At 52.6% G+C, this 24086-nt stretch overlaps 1 protein-coding gene across 2 annotated transcripts in view; it reads right to left on the bottom strand.

Moving 5' to 3' along the window:
• Window positions 1–1631: 1631 nt before the first annotated feature.
• The window catches only part of CCM2 (CCM2 scaffold protein), a 59449-nt gene continuing 36994 nt past the window's right edge, over window positions 1632–24086 (bottom strand). Inside the window, exons 5-12 of one of the 2 annotated variants that reach the window (XM_027124054.1) lie at window positions 12597–12680; window positions 11749–11932; window positions 8220–8356; window positions 7166–7301; window positions 4437–4494; window positions 3952–4090; window positions 3108–3246; window positions 1632–2157 (exon numbers count right to left, since the gene is read on the bottom strand). In XM_027124054.1, coding sequence (XP_026979855.1) covers window positions 1877–2157; window positions 3108–3246; window positions 3952–4090; window positions 4437–4494; window positions 7166–7301; window positions 8220–8356; window positions 11749–11932; window positions 12597–12680 — 1158 coding nt within the window. In that variant the 3' untranslated portion in view covers window positions 1632–1876. The remainder of the gene's footprint in view (window positions 2158–3107; window positions 3247–3951; window positions 4091–4436; window positions 4495–7165; window positions 7302–8219; window positions 8357–11748; window positions 11933–12596; window positions 12681–24086) is intronic. The other variant, XM_027124055.1, reaches the window with a different exon arrangement.

Below are 24086 nucleotides of genomic sequence, written 5' to 3'. Positions count from 1 at the left end.
CAATGTAGCTGCCGACCAGAGACCTGGCTCCACCCCTGCCCCCAAGCTCTGCTGCTCAATAAACCGGTGCCCCTCACCGCCTCTGCTCCTCCAAAGGCTCCCCCAGCGCAGGCTCTGGCTCAACGGGTTGGAGGAAGCGTGAAGATGCTTCCTGAAGCCACGCAGGCCCCAAGGAGGGTGGCGGTCCTTCCCCCAAGTCCCAGAGGGTGGTGGTCCCTCCCCCACGTCCCAGGGCGCCCAACTTGCCCAGAGATTGCGGGCAGTCCGGTCACCTGGCTGCGGCCCCAGGTGTGGGCCTGGGGACTGCAGTTTCCAGAAGGAACTCCCCAGACGCAGGGGCTCAGAGTTTTCTGCAGGGGCCCTGAGCCGCAGCAGCTGCAGGAAGGCAGCGTTTGCTCAGGGACTCAGCAGTTCATGCCCCAGAGTTCCTGGCCCCTCACCACGGCCCAGCTCTAGGAGTCACCATCCTCCCCGTGTCCTCTCCTCTCTCCTACAAAGGCCAGGGATCCGCAGGGTGGGAGCCACGCTCCAGGACAGAAGAGGGAGACCACCAAGTGGGAGGCCATGTGTGGGTGGAGCCCCCAGAGAGGAAGAGCAGTTCCTGGCTGGCCACAGGACACTCCTGGGACACCAGGTCCCCTCCGCGCGCAAGCCCAGGGGGGGCTGTGGAGGTGCCGACCCCTGACTAGGTGGCTATCTTTAGCTGTTCCAGATGCTTCCAGGGCAGGTCGATTTGCACACATGCCTAAAGACAACACCTACCAACGGTCTCCCTTAGCTTTGCCCAACCCAGGCCCACAACCAGCTCCAGGAGAGCCAGGGCCAGAGCCAAGTGTGAGACCCTTCCTCCCATCCTGCCCCGCCCCTCAGAAGAGGGGGAGCCTAGCGGGCTGCAGACCCCTGCCTGGTCCCCTCACGACCTCACCGCGAGCCCACGGCCCTGCCCTCCCTCCTGCGGGTTCAAGTACCCACCCTGCTGAGCCTGGTGCTTCCCGCACACGCGGTCAGGGGCCTCGCAGCAACGCGCAGGCGTCTTGCGGGCGAGGAAGCAGTCCTGGAGCTGGGCCCTCCCACGCCCACACAGCAGTGCCCAGGCCCCAGCCTGCAACCCGACGGCCCTGCCCTGGGGTCACCACCACTGCCTCCCCATGTCCTAAGGGCACAGGAGGGGCTGGGCCCAGGGGGGAACGAGGCAAAGGGCCTTGAAGGGGCAGGCACAGTGCCCCCACTGGCCTTCCTGACGACCGGCGACCCTGGGCTCCAAGACGACGCACTCTCAGGGTGGGGTGGGCGCTTCCAGCGAAGCGGTGGTGTGCAGGTCTGCTATGGAGACCACTATGACTGTGGATGAGAGCCGGGGACTGGGGCTTGGGGGAGGGAGGAGGACAGCCAGCGTCCCTCAGACAGCCCAGTGCCCAGGTCCCGCCAGCGGGGGCCTGATGTTCACGTCCACATGTGCTTAGGACACCTGCTCTCTGCCCTGTGTCCACAACCCCAAATCAGGCCCTCCCTTTAGGCAGCGGGCACGAGCGCCCAGCCCACTGTGCCCAGCCTGGGCATGCGGGTCTGAGACAGAGGCCAGAGCGCACATCCCGGCTCCTACCCCACTGGAGCAGGAACACGCTAGCAAGCAGAGATAAATTATTCACATTGCGGTAAACTTCTTTTAAGGTCTCTGAGAGTTTCAATAGAAACGTCATGTGCAAAATGACAGCTGTCCGGGGTCTGGCTGACAAGACCCCCTCCCGAGGCAGGGTGGCATGCAGGGGGGCGCAGTGCGGCCTTCCGCCCCAGCACCAGGGTGCCTCCTTCACAGTAGAGCCACCTGCGCCCGGGGCCCCACGCGGGGAGAGCGGCTGGCGGGGTCCCGGCGCCATCAGGCCGAGTCCTGGTCCATGCTGCAGCCCAGCGCCTCGATGTCGTTGCTGATGTCCGAGATCATGCGGTCCCACTCGTCCCCCTCCGAGGGCGCGGACTGGTCGTCAGAGCTGCCCGCGGCCCTGTTCCCGTTGGAGGTGGAGGTGGAGGTGGAGCTCATGGCCCGGCGGTACCTGCCGAAGCTGTCGGTGATGATCCCGCGGCCATCCTTCACCCCGATGGTCTCCAGGAAGTTCTCGAAGTGCTGGCTGTCCTTCTCGGGGATGAAGGGCCGCAGACCTGCACACACATGGCACACCTGACCCTGCGGCTCCCGCACAAAAGCCCACAGCCCGGGGGGGCCACCCCACCACCCGCCTGCGTCTGGCCCTGCCCTGCCTCTGCAGCGGGGCAGGCGTGGGCCGGGAGCCACACCCTCGCGTCACTCCCCTCAGTCCTCACAGAAGCCCCACTGCACAGGTTTCCAGACGGAGGAGAGGAGAGGAGAGAGCGGAGGGGAGGGGAGGCTGACGCAGGGCTCCGAGCACTGGGCCCCGCCGCCCAGCTGTGCTCCCGGCGCCCGGCTGACCACCCACTTCCTGGACAGAGACCCCCTCCTATGTGAGGACAGTACGAACAGGGGCTGTGGACCCCAGCATCGGGTGGCGACTGACTCCAGGGTGCAGTGGGGTCAGCAAGAGCTCGGACTGGATGCAGCAGGTCCACCTCCAGCCCTTCACCCCCATGAGCAGTGCGCCCTCATCGGACCGCTGGGGGCAGAGCCCAGGACCCAGGAGCCTCCAGCAGCCACCGTCAACCAGCCGTGTTCTCCGGGGTCAGCATGGGGAAAGCAGAGGCGCTACCGGCCTCGCGCGCCTGGGCAACCGTCCAGGGCCCTGTCCGTGGCAGGCCCTGAGCACCCGCCCGCCGTGCTGACTCCGCGTGCTAAGCTCTCGGGCCTCGGCTAAGGCTGCCCTTCACCGGGAATGGCGTCCTCACTCCCCCGCCCAGCAAGCACCTGCCCCGCCTCCCAAACCTGCACAAGCGCCACCTCCTTGCAGAGCCTCCCCCGGCCCTCGCCAGGCAGCGCGGCGCCCACCTCACCCTCAGTCTAGCTCCCGTGGGGCCCCTCCCGCTTCCCCGGGGGAAGGTCCCCACCCGTCACTGGGACAGGCCCCTCCCAGCCGCATCACTCAGGCCTCGCTGGCTGGTCCCATTCCTAACGGCGCCCCCGTCCGTCGCGCGCTCACCGAGCAGCAGGAACTTGCGGCTGTCCCCGTAGAGCTGCCGCAGGTTGATGCAGAACTCGTGCACCGAGGCTCCGTCGCGGTACTCATGCAGCAGCGCCGCGAACTGCTGGATCTCCTGCGACGACAGCTTGGTGCGCAGCTGCCGAGAGAGCCGGGCCCGGGGCGGGGTGGTGACCGGCGCTGCCGCCCCCCTGCCCACACGCCACGAGACCCCAGAGGACCTGCAGCTCCACGGCTCCGGCCGGCAGGCGAGAGAGGAGCCCGCACCATCCGCCCTAATCTGCAGGCGCGGCTGACCAGGCTGCCCGCAAGCGGGCAGAGGGCGCGTCTGCACACCACTGCCGGGGGGGCAGCGACCAGCGCCCTGGAGCCCACAGTGATGCTCAGCCAGCTGACCGAGTTTCTAATGAGAACATCACGTGAGGTCGGGGGATGGGGGTAAAAGAATCTGCTGAGTGATGACAAGGCCCATCTGGCCCTTCCAGGGAGTGACCCGGTCCTCCGCTACCGTCCACCACCAGAGACCCAGGGACAGGCCTGTGGTCCAGCCCCGGAGGCCAGAGCAGCCCCCATGCTCAGGTCCTGGCCAACTCACACCCTCCCCAAAGACTGACCTGGTGGGAAAGGCAGTGAGGCCCAGTTGCAAGCAAGGCGCCCACGCTCACCCCCAGCCCCACCCACAGAGAAGCATGCCTTCATCCTCCCCTCCCTGGCCCTGCCCCACCCCCGCAAGGAGGTTCTAACCCCAAGGCGCCGCCGGCCCCAGCACAGGCCTGCTAGAGCACGTGGGCTCTCTGGGGCCGGGGTCTCCTGACGGCGGCGGCAGCGGCGGCGGGCAGCGTACCGTGAGCATGTAGTCCTGCAGCAGCTCGGCGGCCGTGGCGCTCAGCTCGCTCTCACTGACCGTCTTGGCGTGCGGCGCCGTCTGCGTGCAGAAGGACAAGGGCGACACGCCGCCTGCATGCGCACACTCGGGGAAGGAGCTGCAAGGACGCGAGCCGAGCCGTGGGTGGGCGGCCCCCCAGCCCTGCCCCGTGCCTGCACCCTCGACCCCCATGGGGGCCCAGTTAGGGCCAGGGTCTGAGAGGAGGAGGGGGCCTGTCATGGAGGGAGGGGCTCGGGCCGGATAGAGAAAGACACGTGCAGGGAAGGACCCAGAAGGGACCCTCAGCCTAGCAGGGTCTCAGTGGAGTGATGATGTCACTGGTGTGACCCTGGGGAGCCCACTCACTGGAAGGCTCCTGAAGGGGGTGGGGGCAGGGGGAGGGATACCGACGAGGAGGGTGGAGCCAGGCAGCCATACTGGCACCACCAGGGCGGGGTACTCACAAAGTGCTGGCTTCCGTCTCATAGGACTCCTTCATGTCCACCTTTGTGGAAGAGTCATCTGTGCAGAAAGTGCAGAACACAGAAACTTCTGGTTACGTGAGGGAGGGGGCACTGAGTCCAGTGTCCAAGCTCTAAGCAGGAGATGCAGAGCCCTGGCGGTGGGGAGCCTGCAGGCCTTCATGGGCAGAGCCGGCCAGGCCCCTGGGGTGCACCCCTCGGGCTGCACCCATGCCTGCTCCTCCTGGGGGTCTTGTGAGATGCACCATCTGCTGCAGGGCTGGGCAGGAGGCGGGACAATGCTCTGGTCCTCAGAGGATGTGGCACGTGGCAGGGCTGGAGAGGGCCCCCAATGGCCAGGACAAGAGAAGCACCACTGGTAGATGTGGTACCACGCCCGGCAGCGTCCTAGGGGCTGCGCTACTTTGTCTTCTCTGATCCCAGCAGGCATCACCACTGCTCCAACTTTTAGATGAGCAACTGAATCAGAGAGGTTATGCAACTTGCCCCATGCCACACAGCTGGTGAGGGCAGAAGCCACGATCAGAGCTGGCAGGTCTGAGCCCCAACCTGGACCCAGCCAGGCTCCACATGTGGACGGCGGCTCCACATGTGGACGGCTGCTCCCCGAGGACAGACACGGGGCCTCAGGGTGCCTGAGACCCTCAGACCAGCAAAGGACCTGGTACACAGCAGCTACTTGGGCAACACCAAAGAGATGACCTAAGGTCCATGTGGCACAGACGAGAAGGGACGCCGAGGCACCATCACACCCAGCAAGCGAAGCTTTAAGAGAAAAGGGATCAGAAAACGTGGGAGTGGGGAGGGGACAGGGAGAGAAAGAGGACGTTTCTGGCAGTAGGAGGGGAGTGTGCAGTGAGCACAATAATGGCCCCAAGATGCCCCCGTCCAAACCCCAGGCGCACATGCCAGGTGACGTGGCAACGGGGCTGGAGGTTGCTGGGCAGCTGACCCTGAGACAGGAAGATGCCTGGGCTATCTGAGGGGGCTCGACGTGTGCCCTGGGCCCTCTGGTGTGGACGGGGAGGGGCCGGACGGAGCCGCAACAACAGGAGGTCAGAGATGCCACCATGGCTGTGACCGTGGAGGGAGGAAGGCCGCGGGAAGCTGGAAAAGGCAGGAAGCAGCTTCTCCCCGGAGTCTCAGGAGGAAGGCCGCTGGCCCGCACCCTGATTTGAGCCAGTGAGGCCCACGGTGGACTCGAACCTACAGAACCGTGAGAGACCAGTAAGTCCGTGTGGCTGAAGCTGCTCAGTCGTGGTGACCTGTCACAGCAGCAGGAGAGAACTGACCCGGCAAGGAAGGCCTGAGGCAGAAACCAGCAGAGGACGCGTGTCCGAGAGTGTGTGCGCACGGGGAGTGCGTGTGCTGTGAGCGTCTAGTGTGCACGCTCGTGTGCGTGAAGTGTCTGTGAGGATGTGAGCGTGTGTGCTGTGTGGAGTGTGTGCACGCCTGTGACGTGACGTACGTACGTGTGCTGTGTGTGTGATGTATGTGATGGGTGCATGGGCACACGTGGTGTGAGTGCGGGTGTGCCTGGACCCCAGAGGGAGACCTGAGGGCTGGGGGACAAAGGACACCCACGCAGAGAGAAGGCCGGCAGGAAGGAAGCCCACGCGGGTAGGCTGAACATCCTGTGTTTACTTCGTGAAAACTCATTTAATGGTATAATTATGATCTGTGTACTTTTTAGTAAAAAAAGCTTATTCCAAAAAAACCACTATTGGAAATCTCAATGCTGAACGTTTAAATAGAGCTCAATGAACCACCTGCTACCCACTGCGGAGGCCGCGGGCCTCTGGGCCTCAACCTCCCCACCTGCCCGTGAGGACAGGCTGCCGGCCTCGCCGGGCTGTCTCTGCAGTGCTGGGGCGGCTCCAGCATGAACGGCGAGACAAGGAGAAGGTGAGAGAGCCAGCCCTTCCTCAGAAAGCGCCCTCAGCTTCGTCAGCACGCAAAGGGTTCTGCGCTGTTCGTGGAGACACGTGAGCCGCCGGGGGCGCGCAGGGCTGGACTCTCCACAGAAAGACCAGAGGCTGCCTGCCACGGAGGCTACCGCTGCGCTGCCTCCAATACCTCTCTCTCTGTTCACCTGACTGACAGAAGCCACGGGTCCTCGGTATACTAAGCGTTTGAAAGTGGATGCTCTTGGTGTTTAGAAGACTGAGCTCAAGTGGGCTCCCACGCAAATGACGCATCTTGCGCGTGCTCACAGATTCCGGAAAACGCTCCCCAGGTGCCCACACGGAGGAAGCGGCTCTGAGCGCTGGTCCGGCTACACCGCCTTTGGGCCCCTTGCTCTTCCTGCCACTGCCCCCCACCCCGCCCCGGGCAGGCCTCGTCTTGGAAGGGGCCCCATACCCACTCTCAGCCCCAGCGCTGGGAGCCCCGCCCGGCCCTGGGTTCTAAGTTTGGTAAAGTGACTTTGGCCAGGCGTGGTTCCAGAAAAAGTGTTCCTGGCCCCCAAAGTTACGCAGGAAGCCACCAGGTGGCCTAAAGCAGGGAGCGGGGGGGAACACGTGTGCCTTGATTAAACTTGCAGATTAACACGAACAGTGAAGTCTGGGAACAAAGGGCGTCGGCTCAAACCCCCCGGGACGGTGGCCACAGGGCCACCGCACAACAAGGCTGCCCGGGTGTTGTCCTGGGAAGAGCTCGCGGCAGAGTGAGCCCCGGTGGGAAGGGGCAGCGGGGCCCTCCTGCTCACGTACCACTGTGAAGGGACAGGTGGTGGGTGGGTGTCGAGGCCCCGTCAAATATGGCTCTGTCCAGGAAGTCGATGGTGGACTCCGTGTACACGATCTGGAAGACCTGGCCGAGCAGGGAGCACAGCTCTTCTGCGGCGACCTGCCAACGGAGGACAATGCGGAGGCTTCCTGGGCCGCTTCCAGGCGTTCGACACCTCAGACGCAGAACAAACACCTGCACCGAGGGCCTGACGCCTCCCACTGCCCCACGGCGCCGCAAGGACACCAGCCCACACCCAGGAAGCTGGCTGGACCCGCAAGTGCGTCAGCTGCCGGCCCTCCTCCTCCACTGCCCTTCCAGCCAGCACCATTTCCCCACTCCTGTCCCAGCCACGGGAAAGGGGCAGGGAGGGAACGGGGCAGGGAGGGAACAGCACCCGTGCCAGGTCACACGGACGGCACTCCTGACACCGCACAAGTGTTTCACGCGTGTGCCGTTAACGCAGCGTCCCATCTGGGGCGGCTCTGCCCCTGGGACACGGGACAGTGTGTGCAGGAGCTTCCGGTGGGGACAGGCCAGTGAGGCGGCCCCATGAGGAAGAACTTCCCAGCTGGCAGGTGGGCAGGGCTGGGGAGGAGGGACACTGCTCAGAGGCCACCTAAGGTGGGGCAGCCCTGCTTTGGGCTCACAAATGTGAAAGCTTAACAGAAGGGTATCAAGGGGCTCCCCGAGGCTGGTGGCTCTTGGGTGGCCAAGGTGGGGCCCCAAGCCCCAACTCCCCACTCCCAAGCGTCTTCCCCAAGGGCACAGCTTGGGGTACAGACCACGGCCCCCGTCAGCATGGAGGAAGGGGGCGGTGAGGCCCACCAAGAGAAGAACAAACCAGCAGACTGGGAGCCAGTGGGACCTGGGGTGGGACCTGGGTCAGGTGGTATGCGGGGCTGGATCAGGATATAGGCGGGGCTGGCTCTGGTGTGGGTGGAGCCTGGGCAAGCTGTAGGTGGGGCTGGGTCAGGATATGGGGGGGATGGGCAGGCCATGGGCAGGGCCTGGGTACCAGCTGCCAATCCTGCTCACCTTGCTCTCCACGGCCAGGATCACCAGGCAGCATGCCTCCACAGGCCCCACTCCACTCTCTGACAGGGAGCCTGCGGTGAGGCCTCTGGAACTTTCTGCACACAAACTCTGGCTGGGGGAGATGCCGGGGTCCTGGGCTGGAAAGTCAACACCGTGGCAGGTTAGGGCAGGTGTGGGAGCTCAACAGCAGGCTCTGGGCAGCCCCTACCTGACTCAGGTGGGAACAGGCCGAGCCAGGCACACCCCCATCGTCACCTTCCCTTCACAAGAGCACCCTCCCATCCTCACTCCCCTGCCACTGCCCACTCAAAGCCATCACCTTACATGACCTTCCAGCATCTTTGCCAAAGACAGTGCGAATATCTTAGGCTGAGATATGAAACTGCTAATATTCAGCTGCTTTTGATCTACACAAAAGAAAGCATTCACAGGGTTCTAGTGACAAGGTTAATACACAATCCTGACAAGAGATGGGGAAACGAGGCACAGGGGGCAGAGCGCCAGGCCCGAGGGTGCGTGAGGGGCAGAAGCCAGGTAGGGATCTAGACGTGAGAGCCCCCGCCTGTGTTCCTAACACTACACACCGCCTCCTCACACATAAGGTCTTGTGGGACGCGAGGGGGAATTCCTGAAGTGGGAAGGGGGGCCTGGGGCCCAGGGAAGCTTCTACAGGAACAGGGCTCCAGGCCTGTCTGAGCAGATGCTCAGACACACCTGGGAGCAGGAAGTGGAGGTGAAGGCTTGAGCTCCCCTGATGCCGGGGTAGCTCAGCGCGAGCCCACCCAGGAGGGAGACCACCCGAAGCTCAGACACAGCTGAGAGACGGGAACCCAACCAGGAACAGCCATGCTGGGGGTGGATGGGCCTGCAAAGACCAGGGCTCTGAGGGGCAGGGCTGGCCGCACCCTGTGTGGAGGCTGAGCCCCATGAATCCCACGGTTAGACCCCGGACTGCACCGTCCCACAGACCCACGGGCCACAGGTGCTGAGCGCTACCCAAAGTGGAAACTACCCACAAGGTCTCAGGACAAAAAAGACTGTGTGAGCGCTCACTAGCGACTGTTACCCTGACCTCGCTGACATGATGTCTGGACATAAAGAGCTAAATGAAATACATCAGTAACGTTGATTTCACTTGTTCCGTTCTACTTTTTTAGAACATTTTTAGTAGCTTTGTGGCTCGCACCCGTGGCTGCTCTCAAGGAGGCGGGTATGTGGCTCCAAGGCCACGCGAAGCAAGCCCACTCCAGCCCCCAGCTGCATCCAGCCACCGCCCTACAGGCTGCCCCACAGGCCCCGGTTCAGACCCACTGTCCACTCTCCTACATCCACAGAGACATCCTTTAACGAGATGCCTCCATGTCCTCGGAGCTCTGCCTGCAGCCAGACCTGACCCCTACCCCTGACCCCATGTTGCCCCAAATGCCAGCAGAGCCCGGGTTGAAGGAGGCACACAGCCGGCCTGCGGGCAGTAGGCGCTTAGCGTTAGCTACCACTGCCGGCACCTGTGCTGAGGACGGCCACGTGCATCACTTCACACACAGCGCGCCTGACGGGCACAGGAGCCTCTGAGAGACCAGGAGGCCCCCAGTCTGGAGGCTTCCCTTCAGGGCCATCTGCTAGAATGAGGAGGCCGCTCCAGGACACGGAATTCATTCTCTTCCTTTAACTTGAAAGCTCTCAAAGCCCAGGGCCCTGGTTTTCATCTTTTGGGAAGTTTCTCCTATGGAGTCTTAGAAGTAACTCGGTTACCTGTTTTCCTAGCACTCTGCTCTATGGTTAACGCTGAGAAATGTCCTGGACACAAGAAACCCAGGGGCCGGCTCCCCTCCTACCGGCCCAAACGCCGGTAGGCCCGCAGCCAGAGTGCTCTCCTCATTGCTCGGTCCCTAGGGAGGCCCCAGACCTCAGGCCTCCTACGGCAACAGTCCCCTGGCAGGGCACGGCAGCTACCACGGCGCTGGGCAGCGCTGGTGGAAGCAGTTACACAGCCAGTTCCTCAACCAGCCGGCCACCACCCACCCACCGGGTGACCATCTGCTCCCAGTTAGTCCAGCAGCAGCAGTGGAAGTAAACAGAATCCTCCTGACAGGTTTACTGTGGAGATTAAACGAGATCGTTCATGTCACATGCTTTCTACTAGTTTGAGCCACCTTCAATTGTCATTTTTGTAGATTAAAATGCAGCTTCATGTTGTTCAACCTAAAATAATGCCTGTCATTAAACGGTAGCTGCTCACTGAACACAATACGGGGAAATGAGGAACAAGCAGAGCACAGAGGGGACCTCGCTCCACAGTGCAGCACGACAGAGCAGCGGTCTGTGTGCGTGTGCGTGTGAACTAGCGAGTATGAGTGAGAGTGTGTGAGTGTGTGGGACCCGTGAGTGCATGTGAGTGAGTGCGAGGATGTACATGGGTGTTACAAGCATGTGTGGGGAGTGTGAGTGTGTGTGTGTGCTGTGTGTGACGCTGCGGAGGGGACGCTGAGCCACAGCCACACAGAGGAGAGGGGCTGTAGGAATCCCGGCAGCCACCTGCACAAACCGCTCCAGTTACCTGTGCACACGGACCCGCAGCATCCCCACCGGATTCACGGGCCCTTGCACGGGAACCTCCTTGAAGCTCGAGGAGTCAGTAATGAAAAAGCTCACCAGGGCCCTGGCTTTTAAAAAGCCCTCGGATCCCCGTGAGCTAACGACCTCAAGCAGAAATACAACTCTGCACTGCAGGAAGCACAGCGTGCGACCCAGGCCGGTCCAGCGGGCCACCCTCACGCCCCACCACCGGCCCTTTGGAAATGAGCAGCTCCGGGGCTCAACCCAGCTCCCGCCAATGCCTAAAGGAGCCCAGGACGGCGTCCGTGCTGCAGCGACAACCTGAGAACTGCCTGCCGGGAAGGGCACGGCATGTGTGAAACTGTGATTTCTCTCCTCATTTCTCGGGGACTTAGGCTGGGGCTCTGGACCTGCCGGGCAGCCTGTCCGGCAGTGCCAAGTAAGGCGGCGCTGCACCCTCATCGCCAGGTGAGAGGAGTGGGCTGGGCGAGGGGAGCTGACGGCTGGTTTAAGGTTCTCTCTGATTCTCCTACACGGACACACTGAGAACGTCTCGCAGACAGCTCCTTGCTGGTCTGGTCTCATCTTTGCTCCCCCCGCTTTGGGAAGACTGCCTGGCCAAAGGCAGGGGCCGAATGCTGACTGGGCTGAGCTGTGGCCCACCCTCACCCTGTGGGGCCACCTGCGCCCAGGGCTCTACCAGGCCTGGGTGTCAGAGGCCACGTCAGCATCCCGGACGGGGGCCACGCTGAGTGACAGTGGCTGAGCTCAGCACCTGTTCCTCACAGCCTCCTGGGTCACTGCCCTTCTCTGGACAGAGGGCTTCTCTCAGGCACAGCGGGCAGCAGTGGCTGACCCAGCGCTGTAGAAACTGTCTCCAGAGCTCCGTGAAATCCACGGACTCACTCCTCACGACAGAGGTGTGGTCGGCACCTGCCAAGGACCCTCCTGACCCCACTCCCCAGGTCCATACCTGTCTTTAGGACCACCAGGTGTGAGGCGTCATCCCGCACGTAGGACACGGCGGCGATGTCATGGATGGGGACCCTGAGGATGGTGTCCTCCCCGTCCCTCCAGGCCAGCTTGACGTTGTAGGCAGACAGGCTGATCACAGCGTCATGCTCCTGGGTCAGGTGTCCGGGGAGCTGGTGGGCTCTCTGGAAGAAACCACACGGCATCAGAAACACAGGGCCCGGCCACGGGCTCCCCTGGGACCCCGCACCGTGTGTGGCGCACGCAGCCCACACAGCCAGTGCTGACTCATGAGCAGAGTGCAGCCATGTTCGCCCCAGGGCACTGCTGTGTTCAAACCACGTGGGGGGTCCTTCTGGAACCGCCCTTAGACTCAGACCTGTGGCATGTGGTTTGGATATCTCGAAAACGTGAATTGTGAAACAGCCCAGAACCACCAGGAGCAAGTCTGGAGAATAAAGTTCATGTTCAGACTGAGGAACAGTCTTGATAGCCAAGGGCCAAGTGCACCCTTAACATGATGGGACTGGGTCATCCCTCACGGCCATGAAGGCCCAAGGTCAGAGGGCCAAGAGCTGGTGTCAGAGAACAAGGGTCAGAGCTTGGGGTTAGGAGGTGGAGCAAATTGAGGGTCAGAGGTCAGGGATGGGAGGTGGAGCAAATTGAGGGTCAGAGGTCAGGGCTGGGAGATGGGGCAGGCTGAGGCTCAGAAGTCAGGGCTGGGAGGTGGAGCGGGCTGAGGGTCAGAGGTCAGGGCTGGGAGGTGGAGCGGGCGGAGGGTCAGAGGTCAGGGCTGGGAGGTGGAGCAGGCTGAGGGTTAGGAGGACAGAGTCAGGCAGATGGGGTTACCTTTGCATTGTCTATGTAATGCAGGATTTCAGTCCTACTGGAGGGATTCAGGTATCCTGGGATGGATGTTAACTGACCTAAGTACTGAGAGAAAGTGGAGAGAGAACGTGCCATGAGAAGGGGAAGATGAGCCAACACCACCACGCGCCAGCAGAGCACTGCGAGAGCCTCGTGCATCCCCACCACCAGGCCCCCTGGCCGCCGCCCCGGCTCGCGGTGGGGGCCTCCTCAAGGCGGCGTGCTCCAAGTTTTTAGCAAAATCTCTACCGGCTGAGGAGAACACTCCCACACTTCCCACCAGACTGCATCAATGTTGTCATCAAAGTCCTGTAAAGGACACCTCAAAATTAGTTTGGTGGACTCTGGATTCGAAAAGGACAGACAAGGGACTTCCCTGGCAGGCCAGTGGTTAAGACTCCAGGCTTCCACTGCAGGGGGCCCTGGTTCAATCTCTGATAGGGGAACTAAGATCCCACAAGGCGCATGGTGTGACCAAAAGATAAAAATAAAAATGAAAAATAAATAAAAGGACAGACAAGGATGGCTTGTGTTTCCGGGTCATGGTCGGAAACTGAAAACAACGGTTCTGCACAACCTGCTAAAAGTAAACGTGTTAAGTCACGAAGGGCCAGGCAGCTGAGTGATGAGCACAGAGAAATGAAGTGACACGAGGCCATGAAGCACCTGGCTAACAAACCTCAATGAAAAGGGCCCCGAGTGTGGTGCAGTCGCAGTGCTGCGTCAGCTGTCTTCACGTCACATCTCCACCAATTAACACAGTTTTTAAATGTGATTTAATGGGTTACTGATTTCTCTTACAGCCAACATTTCTCATCCTCTCACTAACTCGAATGTTTACGGTCGCTGTTAACGGGGTGACAACAGACTTCCTGTCTCCAGTTCGACGTCATCACTCCTGTCCTCACAAGAAAAGAGCTGAACAAACTGAAAAATCAACATGTCTTCTCAGATCCATTAGAGGACAAGGTCACAGGGCAAACTGCTGCCCCCAAAACTGGAGAGAGCAACGGGGGACAGAGAATCACAGCCCCCAGGGAGAAGCCACAGGAGCCGGCCTGGGAGGCACACCGGAAGGCGACTGACCAAGGGCTGGACATGGGCACGGACAAGCTTGAGACAAAACTCTGGGGGCCAGGCAGGAAGGCCTCTTTACCTCAGCTCCTTTTACCTGAATCACCATACCCAGCTTTCAACAAAAAATTATAAGGCATGGTAATAGGCAAAGAACACTGAACATACAGGGCAAGCATCAGAACCAGACTCAGATACGGCAGAGATTTTGGAATTATCAGACCAGGAATTTAAAACAACTATGATTAACATGCTAAGGGCTCTAATAAAGTGAACATGATGCAAGAACTGATCGGTGATGTCCGCAAAGAGATGGATATTCTAAGGAAAAAAAAATCAATGCGAAATGTTAAAAACCAAAAGCATTACAACAGAAATGAAGAATGCTTTTGATTCGTTCCCCAGTAGATGGACACAGCTTGGAGATAATGTCAGTAAAAACTCCCCAAACTAAAAAGGAAATAGAAAAGAGAAAAGAAGGGAAAAAACAAACCCAAAAAAAGGAACAGAATATCCAACAATAGAAAATTACGAAAGGTATAACAAATGTGTGGTGGGACTACCAGGAAAAGAAGGGGAGAAAGAAACCCAAGAAACACTTGAAGCAATAAAGGCTAAGAACTTCCTCAACGTCAGACACCAAACCACAGACCCAGGAAGCTCAGAGGACATCAAGCAGGATAAACAGCAAAACAAAAACCAAAACCAAAAACTACACCTAGACAAATCCTATTCAAATTGCAAAAAAATCAAAGACCAAGAGAAAACCCTGAAGTAAGCAACAGGATAACACCAAATAGCACCTTACCTACAGAGAAGCCGGGGTGATGACGATATCAAACTTCTCTTCAGAAACCACGCAAGCACGAGAAGAGTGAAACAGTGCTCAAAGAAAAACCCACCAACCTACAATGCTGCATCTGGTGGAACTGTCCTTCAAAAGTGAAGGAGAAACAAAGTCTTTCTCAGGCAAACAAAACTTGGGAGATTTCATGATTACCAGGCAGGAAATGTTAAGAGAATTTATTCAGAGAGAAGGAAAATGATTTGGTCAGAAATTGATCTACATCAAGGAAAAAACATGAGAGAAGAAATAAATGAAGGTAAAATAATACCTTCTACTTTACTTATTGTAATTGATCTAACAGATAACAGTCTGTTCAAAAGAAAAGTAGCAAGATGTACTGGGTAATTAATTTGGTTATAAGGTGCATGCACTACCTGTGAAGCAATGTGGCGTTATTGGAAAACGGATTAAGATTAGTTGTAAATGTAAATTGCAAACCCTAGGGCAACCACTAAAAATATTCATAAAGAAGTATAATTGAGGGCCACAGCGTTCAAGATGGTAAGTAGAAGGACATGCGCTCACTCCCTCTTGTGAGAGGACCGGAATCACAACTCACTGCTGAAAAATCATCGACAGGAAGACACTGGAACTCACCAAAAAAGAGACCCCACATCCAAAGACGAAGGAGAAGCTGCAATGAGATGGTAGGAGAGGCGCAATCACAATAAAATCAAATCCCATAACCGCTGGGTGGGTGACTCACAAACTGGAGAACACTTATGCCACAGAAGACCACCCACTGGAGTGAAGGTTCTGAGCTCCACGTCAGGCTTCCCAACCTGGGGATCCAGCAATGGGAGGTGGAATTCCCAGAGAATCAGACTTTGAAGGCTAGCGGAATTTGATTGCAGGACTTCGACAGGACTGGGGGAAACAGAGACTCCACTCTTGGAGGGCACACACAAAGTAGTGTGTGCACTGGGACCCAGGGGAAGGAGGAGTGACCCCATAGGAGACTGAACCAGACCTACCTGCCAGTGTTGGAGGGTCTCCTGCAGAGGCAGGGGGTAGCTGTGCCTCACTGCAGGGACAAGGACACTGGCAGCAGAAGTTCTGGGAAGTGCTCCTTGGCATGAGCCCTCCCAGAGTCTGCCATTAGCCCCACCAAAGAGTCTGTAGGCACCAGTGCTGGGTCACCTCAGGACAAACAACCAACAGGGAGGGAATTCAGACCCGCCTATCAGCAGACAAGTGGATTAAAGTTTTACTGAGCTCTGCCCACCAGAGCAACACACAGCTCTACCCACCACCAGCCCCTCGCATCAGGAAACTTGCACAAGCCTCTTAGATAGCCTCATCCACCAGAGGGCAGACAGCAGAAGCAAGAAGAACTACAGTCCTGCAGCCTGTGGAACAAACCACACATTCACAGAAAGACAGACAAAATGAAAAGGCAGAGGGCTACGTACCAGACGAAGGAACAAGATAAAACCCCATAAAAACAACTAAATGAAGTGGAGATAGGCAACCTTCCAGAAAAAGAATTCAGAATAATTATAGTGAAGATGATCCAGGACTTCAGAAAAAGAATGGAGGCAAAGATCGAGAAGATGCAAGAAATGTTTAACAAAGACCTAGAAGAATTAAAGAACAAACAAACAGATATGAAGAACACAATAACTGAAATGAAAAATACACTAGAAGGAATCAATAGCAGAATAACTGAGGTGGAAGAACAGATAAGTGACCTGGAAGACAGAATGGTGGAATTCACTGCCATGGAAGATAACAAAGAAAAAAGAATGAAAAGAAATGAAGACAGCCTAAGAGACCTCTGGGACAACATTAAACGCACCAACATTCGCATTATAGGGTCCCAGGAGAAGGAGAGAGAGAGTAAGGACCCGAGAAAATATTTGAAGAGATTATAGTTGAAAGCTTCCCTAACATGGGAAAGGAAATAGCCACCCAAGTCCAGGAAGCACAGAGAGTCCCAGGCAGGATAAACCCAAGGACAAACACGCCAAAATACATAGTAATCAAGTTGACAAAAATTAAAGACAAAGAAAAATTATTAAAAACAACAAGGGAAAAACAACAAATAACGTACAAGGGAACTCCCATAAGTTTAACAGCTGATTTCTCAGCAGAAACTCTACAAGCCAGAAGGGAGTGGCATGATATATTTAAAGTAATGAAAGGGAAGAACCTACAACCAATATTACTCTACCCAGCAAGGATCTCATTCAGATTCAACGGAGAAATCAAAAGCTTTACAGACAAGCAAAAGCTAAGAGAATTCAGCACCAGCAAACCAGCTCTACAACAAATGCTAAAGGAACTTCTCTGAGTGGGAAACACAAGAGAAGAAAAGGACCTAGAAAAATAAACCCATAACAATTAAGAAAATGGTAATAGGAACATACATATCAATAATTACCTTAAATGTGAATGGATTAAATGCTCCAACCAAAAGACACAGGCTCGCTGAATGGATACAAACACAAAACCCATATATATGCTGTCTACCAGAGACCCACTTCAGACCTAGGGATACATACAGACTGAAAGTGAGAGGATGGAAAAAGATATTCCGTGCAAATGGAAATTTAAAAAAAGCTGGAGTAGCAATGCTCATATCAGATAAAATAGACTTTAAAATAAAGAATGTTACAAGAGACAAGGAAGGGGCTTCCCTGGTGGCGCAGTGGTTGGGAGTCCGCCTGCCGATGCAGGGGACGTGGGTTCGTGCCCCAGTCCGGGAGAATCCCACATGCAGCGGAGCAGCTGGGCCCGTGGGCCATGGCCACTGGGCCTGCGCATCTGGAGCCTGCGCATCCAGAGCCTGTGCTCCGCAACAGGAGAGGCCACAACAGTGAGAGGCCCGCGTACTGCAAAAAAAAAAAGAGAGACAAGGACGGACACTATATAATGATCAAGGGATCAATCCAAGAAGAAGATATAACAATTATAAATATATATGCACCCAACACAGGAGTACCTCAATACATAAGTCAAATGCTAACAGCTATAAAAGAGGAAATCGACAGTAACACAATAATAGTGGGGGACTTTAACACCTCACTTACGCCAATGGAAAGATCATCCAGACAGAAAATTAATAAGGAAACACAAGCTTTAAATGACACAGTAGATCAGATAGACTTAATTGATATTTATAGGACATTCCATCCAAAAACAGTAGATTACACTTTCTTCTCAAGTGCACATGGAACATTCTCCAGGACAGATCACATCTTGGGTCACAAATCAAGCCTCAGTAAATTTAGGAAAATTGAAATGATATCAAGCATCTTTTCCGACCACAACGCTATGAGATCAGAAATCAATTACAGGGGAAAAAACGTAAAGAACACAAACACATGGAGGCTAAACAATACATTATTAAATAACCAAGAGGTCACTGAAGAAATCAAAGAGGAAACCAAAAAATACCTAGAGACAAATTACAATGAAAACATGACGATCCAAAACCTATGGGATGCAGTAAAAGCGGTTCTAAGAGGGAAGTTTATAGCAATACAAGCCTCCCTCAGGAAACAAGAAAAATCTCAAACAATCTAAACTTACACCTAAAGGAACTAGAGAAAGAAGAACAAACAAAACCCAAAGTTATTAGAAGGAAAGAAATCATAAAGATCAGAGCAGAAATAAATGAAATAGAAACAAAGAAAACAACAGCAAAGATCAATAAAACTAAAAGCTGGTTCTTTGAGAAGATAAACAAAATTGATAAACCTTTAGCCAGACTCATCAAGAAAAAGAGGGAAGGACTCAAATCAATAAAATTAGCAATGAAAACAGAAAAGTTACCATGGACACTGCAGAAATACAAAGGATCTTAAGAGACTACTACAAGCAGCTCTACACCAATAAAATGGACAGCCTGGAAGAAATGGACAAATTCTTAGAAAGGTATAACCTTCCAAGACTGAACCAGAAGAAACAAAAAGTATGAACAGACCAATCACAAGTTACAGAGTTGGAACTGTGATTAAAAATCTTCCAACAAACAGAAGTTCTGGACCAGATGGCTTCAGAGGTGAATTCTATCAAACATTTAGAGAAGAGCTAACACCCATCCTTCTCAAACTCTCCCAAAAAAATTACAGAAGAAGGAATACTCCCAAACTCATTCTACAAGGCCACCATACCCTGATACCAAAACCAGACAAAGATATTACAAAACAAGAAAATTACAGACCAATATCACTGATGAATATAGATGCAAAAATTCTCAAAAAAATACTAGCAAACAGAATCCAACAACACATTAAAAGCCTCATACACCATGATCTACTGAGATTTATCCCAGAGATGCAAGGATTCTTCAATATATGCAAATCAATCAATGTGATACACCATATTAACAAATTGAAGAATAAAAACCATATGATCATCTCAATAGACGCAGAAAAGCTTTTGACAAAATTCAACACCCATTCATGATAAAAACTCTCCAGAAAGTGGGCACAGAGGGAACCTACCTCAACATAATAAAGGCCACATACAACAAACCCACAGCAAACATCATTCTCAATGGTGAAAAACTGGAAGCATTTCCTCTAAGATCAGGCACAAGACAAGGATGTCCACTCTCGCCACTATTATTCAACATGGTTTGGAAGTCCTAGCCACGGCAATCAGAGAAAAAAAAGAAATAAAAGGAAGGAATACTAATTGGAAAAGAAGAAGGAAAACTTGTCACTGTTTGCAAATGCCAAGATATTATACATAGATAATCCCAAAGATGCCATCAGAAAACTACTAGAGCTAATCAATGAATCTGGTAAAGCTGCAGGATACAAAATTAATGCACAGAAGTCTCTTGCATTCCTATACACTAACAACGAAAGATCAGAAAGAGAAATTAAGGAAAGAATCCCATTCACCACTGCAACAAAAAGAATAAAATACCTAGGAATAAACCTACCTAAAGAGGTAAGAGACCTGTACTCGGAAAACTATAAGACACTGATGAAAGAAATCAAAGATGACACAAACAGATGGGAAGATATACCATGTTCGTGGATTGGAAGAATCAACATTTGTGAAAATGACCATACTACCCAAAGCAATCTACAGATTCAATGCAATCCCTAGCAAATTACCAACGGCATTTTTTACAGAACTAGAACAAAAAATCTTAAAATTTGTATGGAGACACAAAAGATCCCGAATAGCCAAAGCAGTCTCGAGGAAAAAAAATGGAGCTGCAGGAATCAGACTCCCTGACTTCAGACTATACTACAAAGCTACAGACATCAAGACAATATGGTACTGGCACAAAAACAGAAATATAGAACAATGGAACGGGATAGAAAGCCCAGAGATAAACCCACACACCTATGGTCAACTAATCTACGACAAAGGAGGCAAGGATATGCAATAGAGAAAAGACAGTATCTTCAATAAATGGTGTGGGGAAAACTGGACAGCTACATGTAAAAGAATGAAATCAGAACACTCCCTAACACCATACACAAAAATAAACTCAAAATGGATTACAGACCTAAATGTAAGACTGGGCACTATAAAACTCTTAGAGGAAAACATAGGAAGAACACTCTGTGACATAAATCACAGCAAGATCTTTTTTGACCCACCTCCTGGAGTAATGGAAATAAAAACAAAAATAAACAAATGGGACCTAATGAACCTTAAAAGCTTTTGCACAGCCAAGGAAACTGTAAACAAGATGAAAAGACAATCCTCAGAATGGGAGAAAATATTTACAAACAACTCAACTGACAAAGGATTAATCTCCAAAATATATAAACAGCTCATGCAGCTCAATATTAAAAAAACAAACAACCCAATCAAAAAGTGGGCAGGGGCTTCCCTGGTGGCGCAGTGGTCGAGAGTCCGCCTGCCGATGCAGGGGACACAGGTTTGTGCCCCGGTCCAGGAAGATCCCACATGCTGCGGAGCAGCTAGGCCTGTGAGCCATGGCTGCTAAGCCTGCGCGTCCGGAGCCCGTGCTCCGCAACAGGAGAGGCCACAACAGTGAGAGGCCCGCGTACCACCAAAAAAAAAAAAAAAAAAAAGTGGACAGAAGACCTAAGTAGACATTTCTCCAAAGAAGACATACAGATGGCCAACAAACACATGAAAAGATGCTCAACATCACCAATCATTAGAGAAATGAAAATCAAAACTACAATAAGGTATCACCTCACACCAGTTAGAATGGGCATCATCAGAACATCTACAAACAACAAATGCTGAAGAGGGTGTGGAGAACAGGAACCCTCTTGCACTGCTGGTGGGAATGTAAATTGATACAGCCACTATGGAGAACAGTATGGAGGTTCCTTAAAAAACTACAAATAGAACTACCATATGACCCAGCAATCCCACTACTGGGCATATACCCAGAGAAAAACATAACTAAAAAAAAAAACATGCACCCCACTGTTCATTGCAGCACTATTTACAATAGCCAGGTCATGGAAACAACCTAAATGCCCATCAACAGATGAATGGGTAAAGAAGATGTGGTACATATATATATACAAAGGAATATTACTCAGCCATAAAAAGGAACGAAATTCGGTCATCTGCAGAGACGTGGATGGACCTAGAGACTGTCATACAGAGTGAAATAAGTCAGAAAGAGAAAAACAAATATCGTACATTAACGCATATACGCATATGTGGAATCTAGAAAAATGGTACAGATGAACGAGTTTGCAAGGCAGAAATAGACACAGGTGTAGAGAACAAACATATGGACACCAAGTGGGGAAAGCGGGGGCATGGATGGTGGTGGTGGTGGTGGTGGGATGAACTGGAAGATTGGGATTGACATATATGCACTAATATGTATAAAACAGAGAACTAATAAAACCTGCTGTATAATAAATAAATAAAAGAGAAGCCACCATAATGAGACACCCACGCACCGCAACAAAGAGTATCCCCTGCTCGCCCCAACTAAAGAAAAGCCCGTAGGCAGCAACGAAGACCCAAAGGAGCCAAAAATAAAATAATAAAAAACAAAATAACAAGAAGTATCATTAATATGTTAAGAAAGGAGAAACAACGGAATTATAAAAATGCTCAAATAAAACCAGATAAAGCAGAAATAGAGTAGAAGACAGAACAAGAGCAACAAATAGAAAACAATTACAAATATGGTAAATATTAATCCAACTATGTCAATAATCACTTTAAATGTGAATCGTCTGAATATACCAATTAAAAGACAAAAACTGTCAGACTGGATAAAAAATTCAAGACACAAGTATATGCTGTCTACAAGAAACCGACTTTAAAGATAGAACTACGGGGAGAAACAGATGAATCCACTATTACAGCTGAAGACTTCAACACCTCCCTCTCAGAAATGGACAGAAAATGACAGATCCAGCAGGCAGAAAATGATTAAGGAGAAAGGTGAACTCAACATCTTCCACCAACTGCATATAACTCACATCAACAGGCTACTTCATCCAATAACAGCATTCAACAGAATACACATTCTTCTTAAGCTCACATGAACATTCACCACAACAGAGCACATTCTGGGCCATAAAACACACCTTAACAAATTTAAAAGAACAGAAACCATACAAAGTATGTTCTCAGATCCCAACGGAATTCTTTCTTTTTTGGCCACGCTGTGCAGTTTGCAGGATCTTAGTTCCCTGACCAGGGATTGAACCCAGGGCCCCTGCAGTGGAAGCGCAGAGTCCTAACCACTGGACCACCAGTGGAATTCCTTGAAAGACACAATCTACCAAAATTCACATAAGGAGAAATTGATAATGTGAATAGGCATATAAGCTATTAAAGAAATTGAATCAATAATAACTTTCTAAAACAGAAAGTATCAGGCCCAGACAGATTCACTGGTTAATTCTACTCAACATTTAACGAAGAAACTATATCAATTCTCTATAATCTCTTCCAGAAAATGAAAAGAGAAAAACACTTCCTAACCCATTTTTTGAGGCAGCATTACCTTAGTATCAAAACCAGATACTACAAGAAAGGAAAGACCAATATTTCTCATAAACACAGATACAAAAATCCTCAACAAAATATTAGCAAATCAAATCCAACAACGTATAAAAAGAATTATAAACCAAAAGCAAGTGGGATTTATCCCAGGTATGCAAAGTTGACTCTACATTCAAAAATTATTTAATGTGATCCACCACTTTAACAGGCTAAAGAGAAAAATCATATGGCATCAATAGATGCAGAAAAAGCATTTGACAATCTCTAATATTCATAACAAAAACTCTCAGCAAACTAGAAATAGAGGGGAACTTCCTCAACTTGATAAGGAACATGTACAAAAAACCTACAGCTAACATCAATACTTAATGGTAAGAAGCTCTAAGATTGCCTAAGACCAGGAACAAGGAAAGGATGTCCCCTCTCACCACTGCTTTTCAATACTGTATTGGAAGTCCTAGATAATGCAGTAAGACAAGAAAAGGAAATAGGAGGTAAAGATTGGGAGGGAAGAAATCAAACTGTCTTTGTTTGCAGATGCCCTCTCTGACTGGGGAACCAAGCAGGCAGGTTACTCTGGGGATTATCAAATGCAAGCAAAGTAAACACAGAGGCCTGAGCCAGTTCACCTACTGCTGTGCCAGGCAACCACCTGCCCACAGAGAAGAAAACTGGCACAGAGAGGAGAGGGACTGGCAGAAGCTCACACAGGGCACAGTGGCACATATAGGCTGAGTCTAGGCACAGTCAGATGAGCATCCTAAACTTCAGAACAGCTGCATTCAAAAGCTGTTCAGTGTGTGCTGGGTAGCTCCAAAGGGAAATGCATACTCATTCTAAAAAGTTTTAGATTTTATCCTTTCTAAGATGGGGGTGAGGGGGAGAGAATAAAACTAAACTGTGTATTAGTTTCCCCACTCTCTACAGGGGTGAGAATCCACCCCTCTGACAGAACAGTTTAGAAATAAATAAGCAGCACATCTAATTACTGGCTCATACTTAAGGTTGTTACAAATGAACATTCCAGAACGTTGTCACAGATGTGCAGCTAGCAGAGGCCTTTCTATCCTCTTCTTCTTTTATTTTTTGCGATACGCGGGCCTCTCACTGTTGTGGCCTCTCCTGTTGCGGAGCACAGGCTCCGGACACGCAGGCTCAGTGGCCATGGCTCATGGGACTAGCTGCTCCATGGCATGTGGGATCTTCCCGGATCGGGGCACGAACCCGTGTCCCCTGCATCGGCAGGCGGACTCTCAACCACTGCGCCACCAGGGAAGCCCTATCCTCTTCTTATGTGCTCATGTAAACCAAATGCAAACCCTTCCTTAAATTTATCAATATTACCTTTCATCTATTCTCACACTTCCTGATTTCAAAACTTACTACAAAGCTACAATAACCAACAGTGTGGTACTGGCATCAAGACAGACACTCAGAGCAATGAAATAGAATACAGAGCTCAGAAATAAACCCTCATATACAGCATCAGTTGATTTTTGATAAGGGTGCCAAGACCATTCAATGGGGAAAGGACAATCTTTTCAACAAGTGGTACTGGGAAAACAAGACTCCACACACAAAAGAATCAAGTTTGACCCTCAGCTAACACCATACACAAAAAT

The sequence above is a fragment of the Aethalodelphis obliquidens genome, unplaced genomic scaffold (assembly GCF_003676395.1).
Source record: "Aethalodelphis obliquidens isolate GAN/ISIS:26980383/991018 unplaced genomic scaffold, ASM367639v1 scaffold27, whole genome shotgun sequence".
In the NCBI taxonomy this organism is placed as follows: domain Eukaryota; kingdom Metazoa; phylum Chordata; class Mammalia; order Artiodactyla; family Delphinidae; genus Aethalodelphis; species Aethalodelphis obliquidens.
This window is presented reverse-complemented; position numbering and strand designations above follow the sequence as displayed.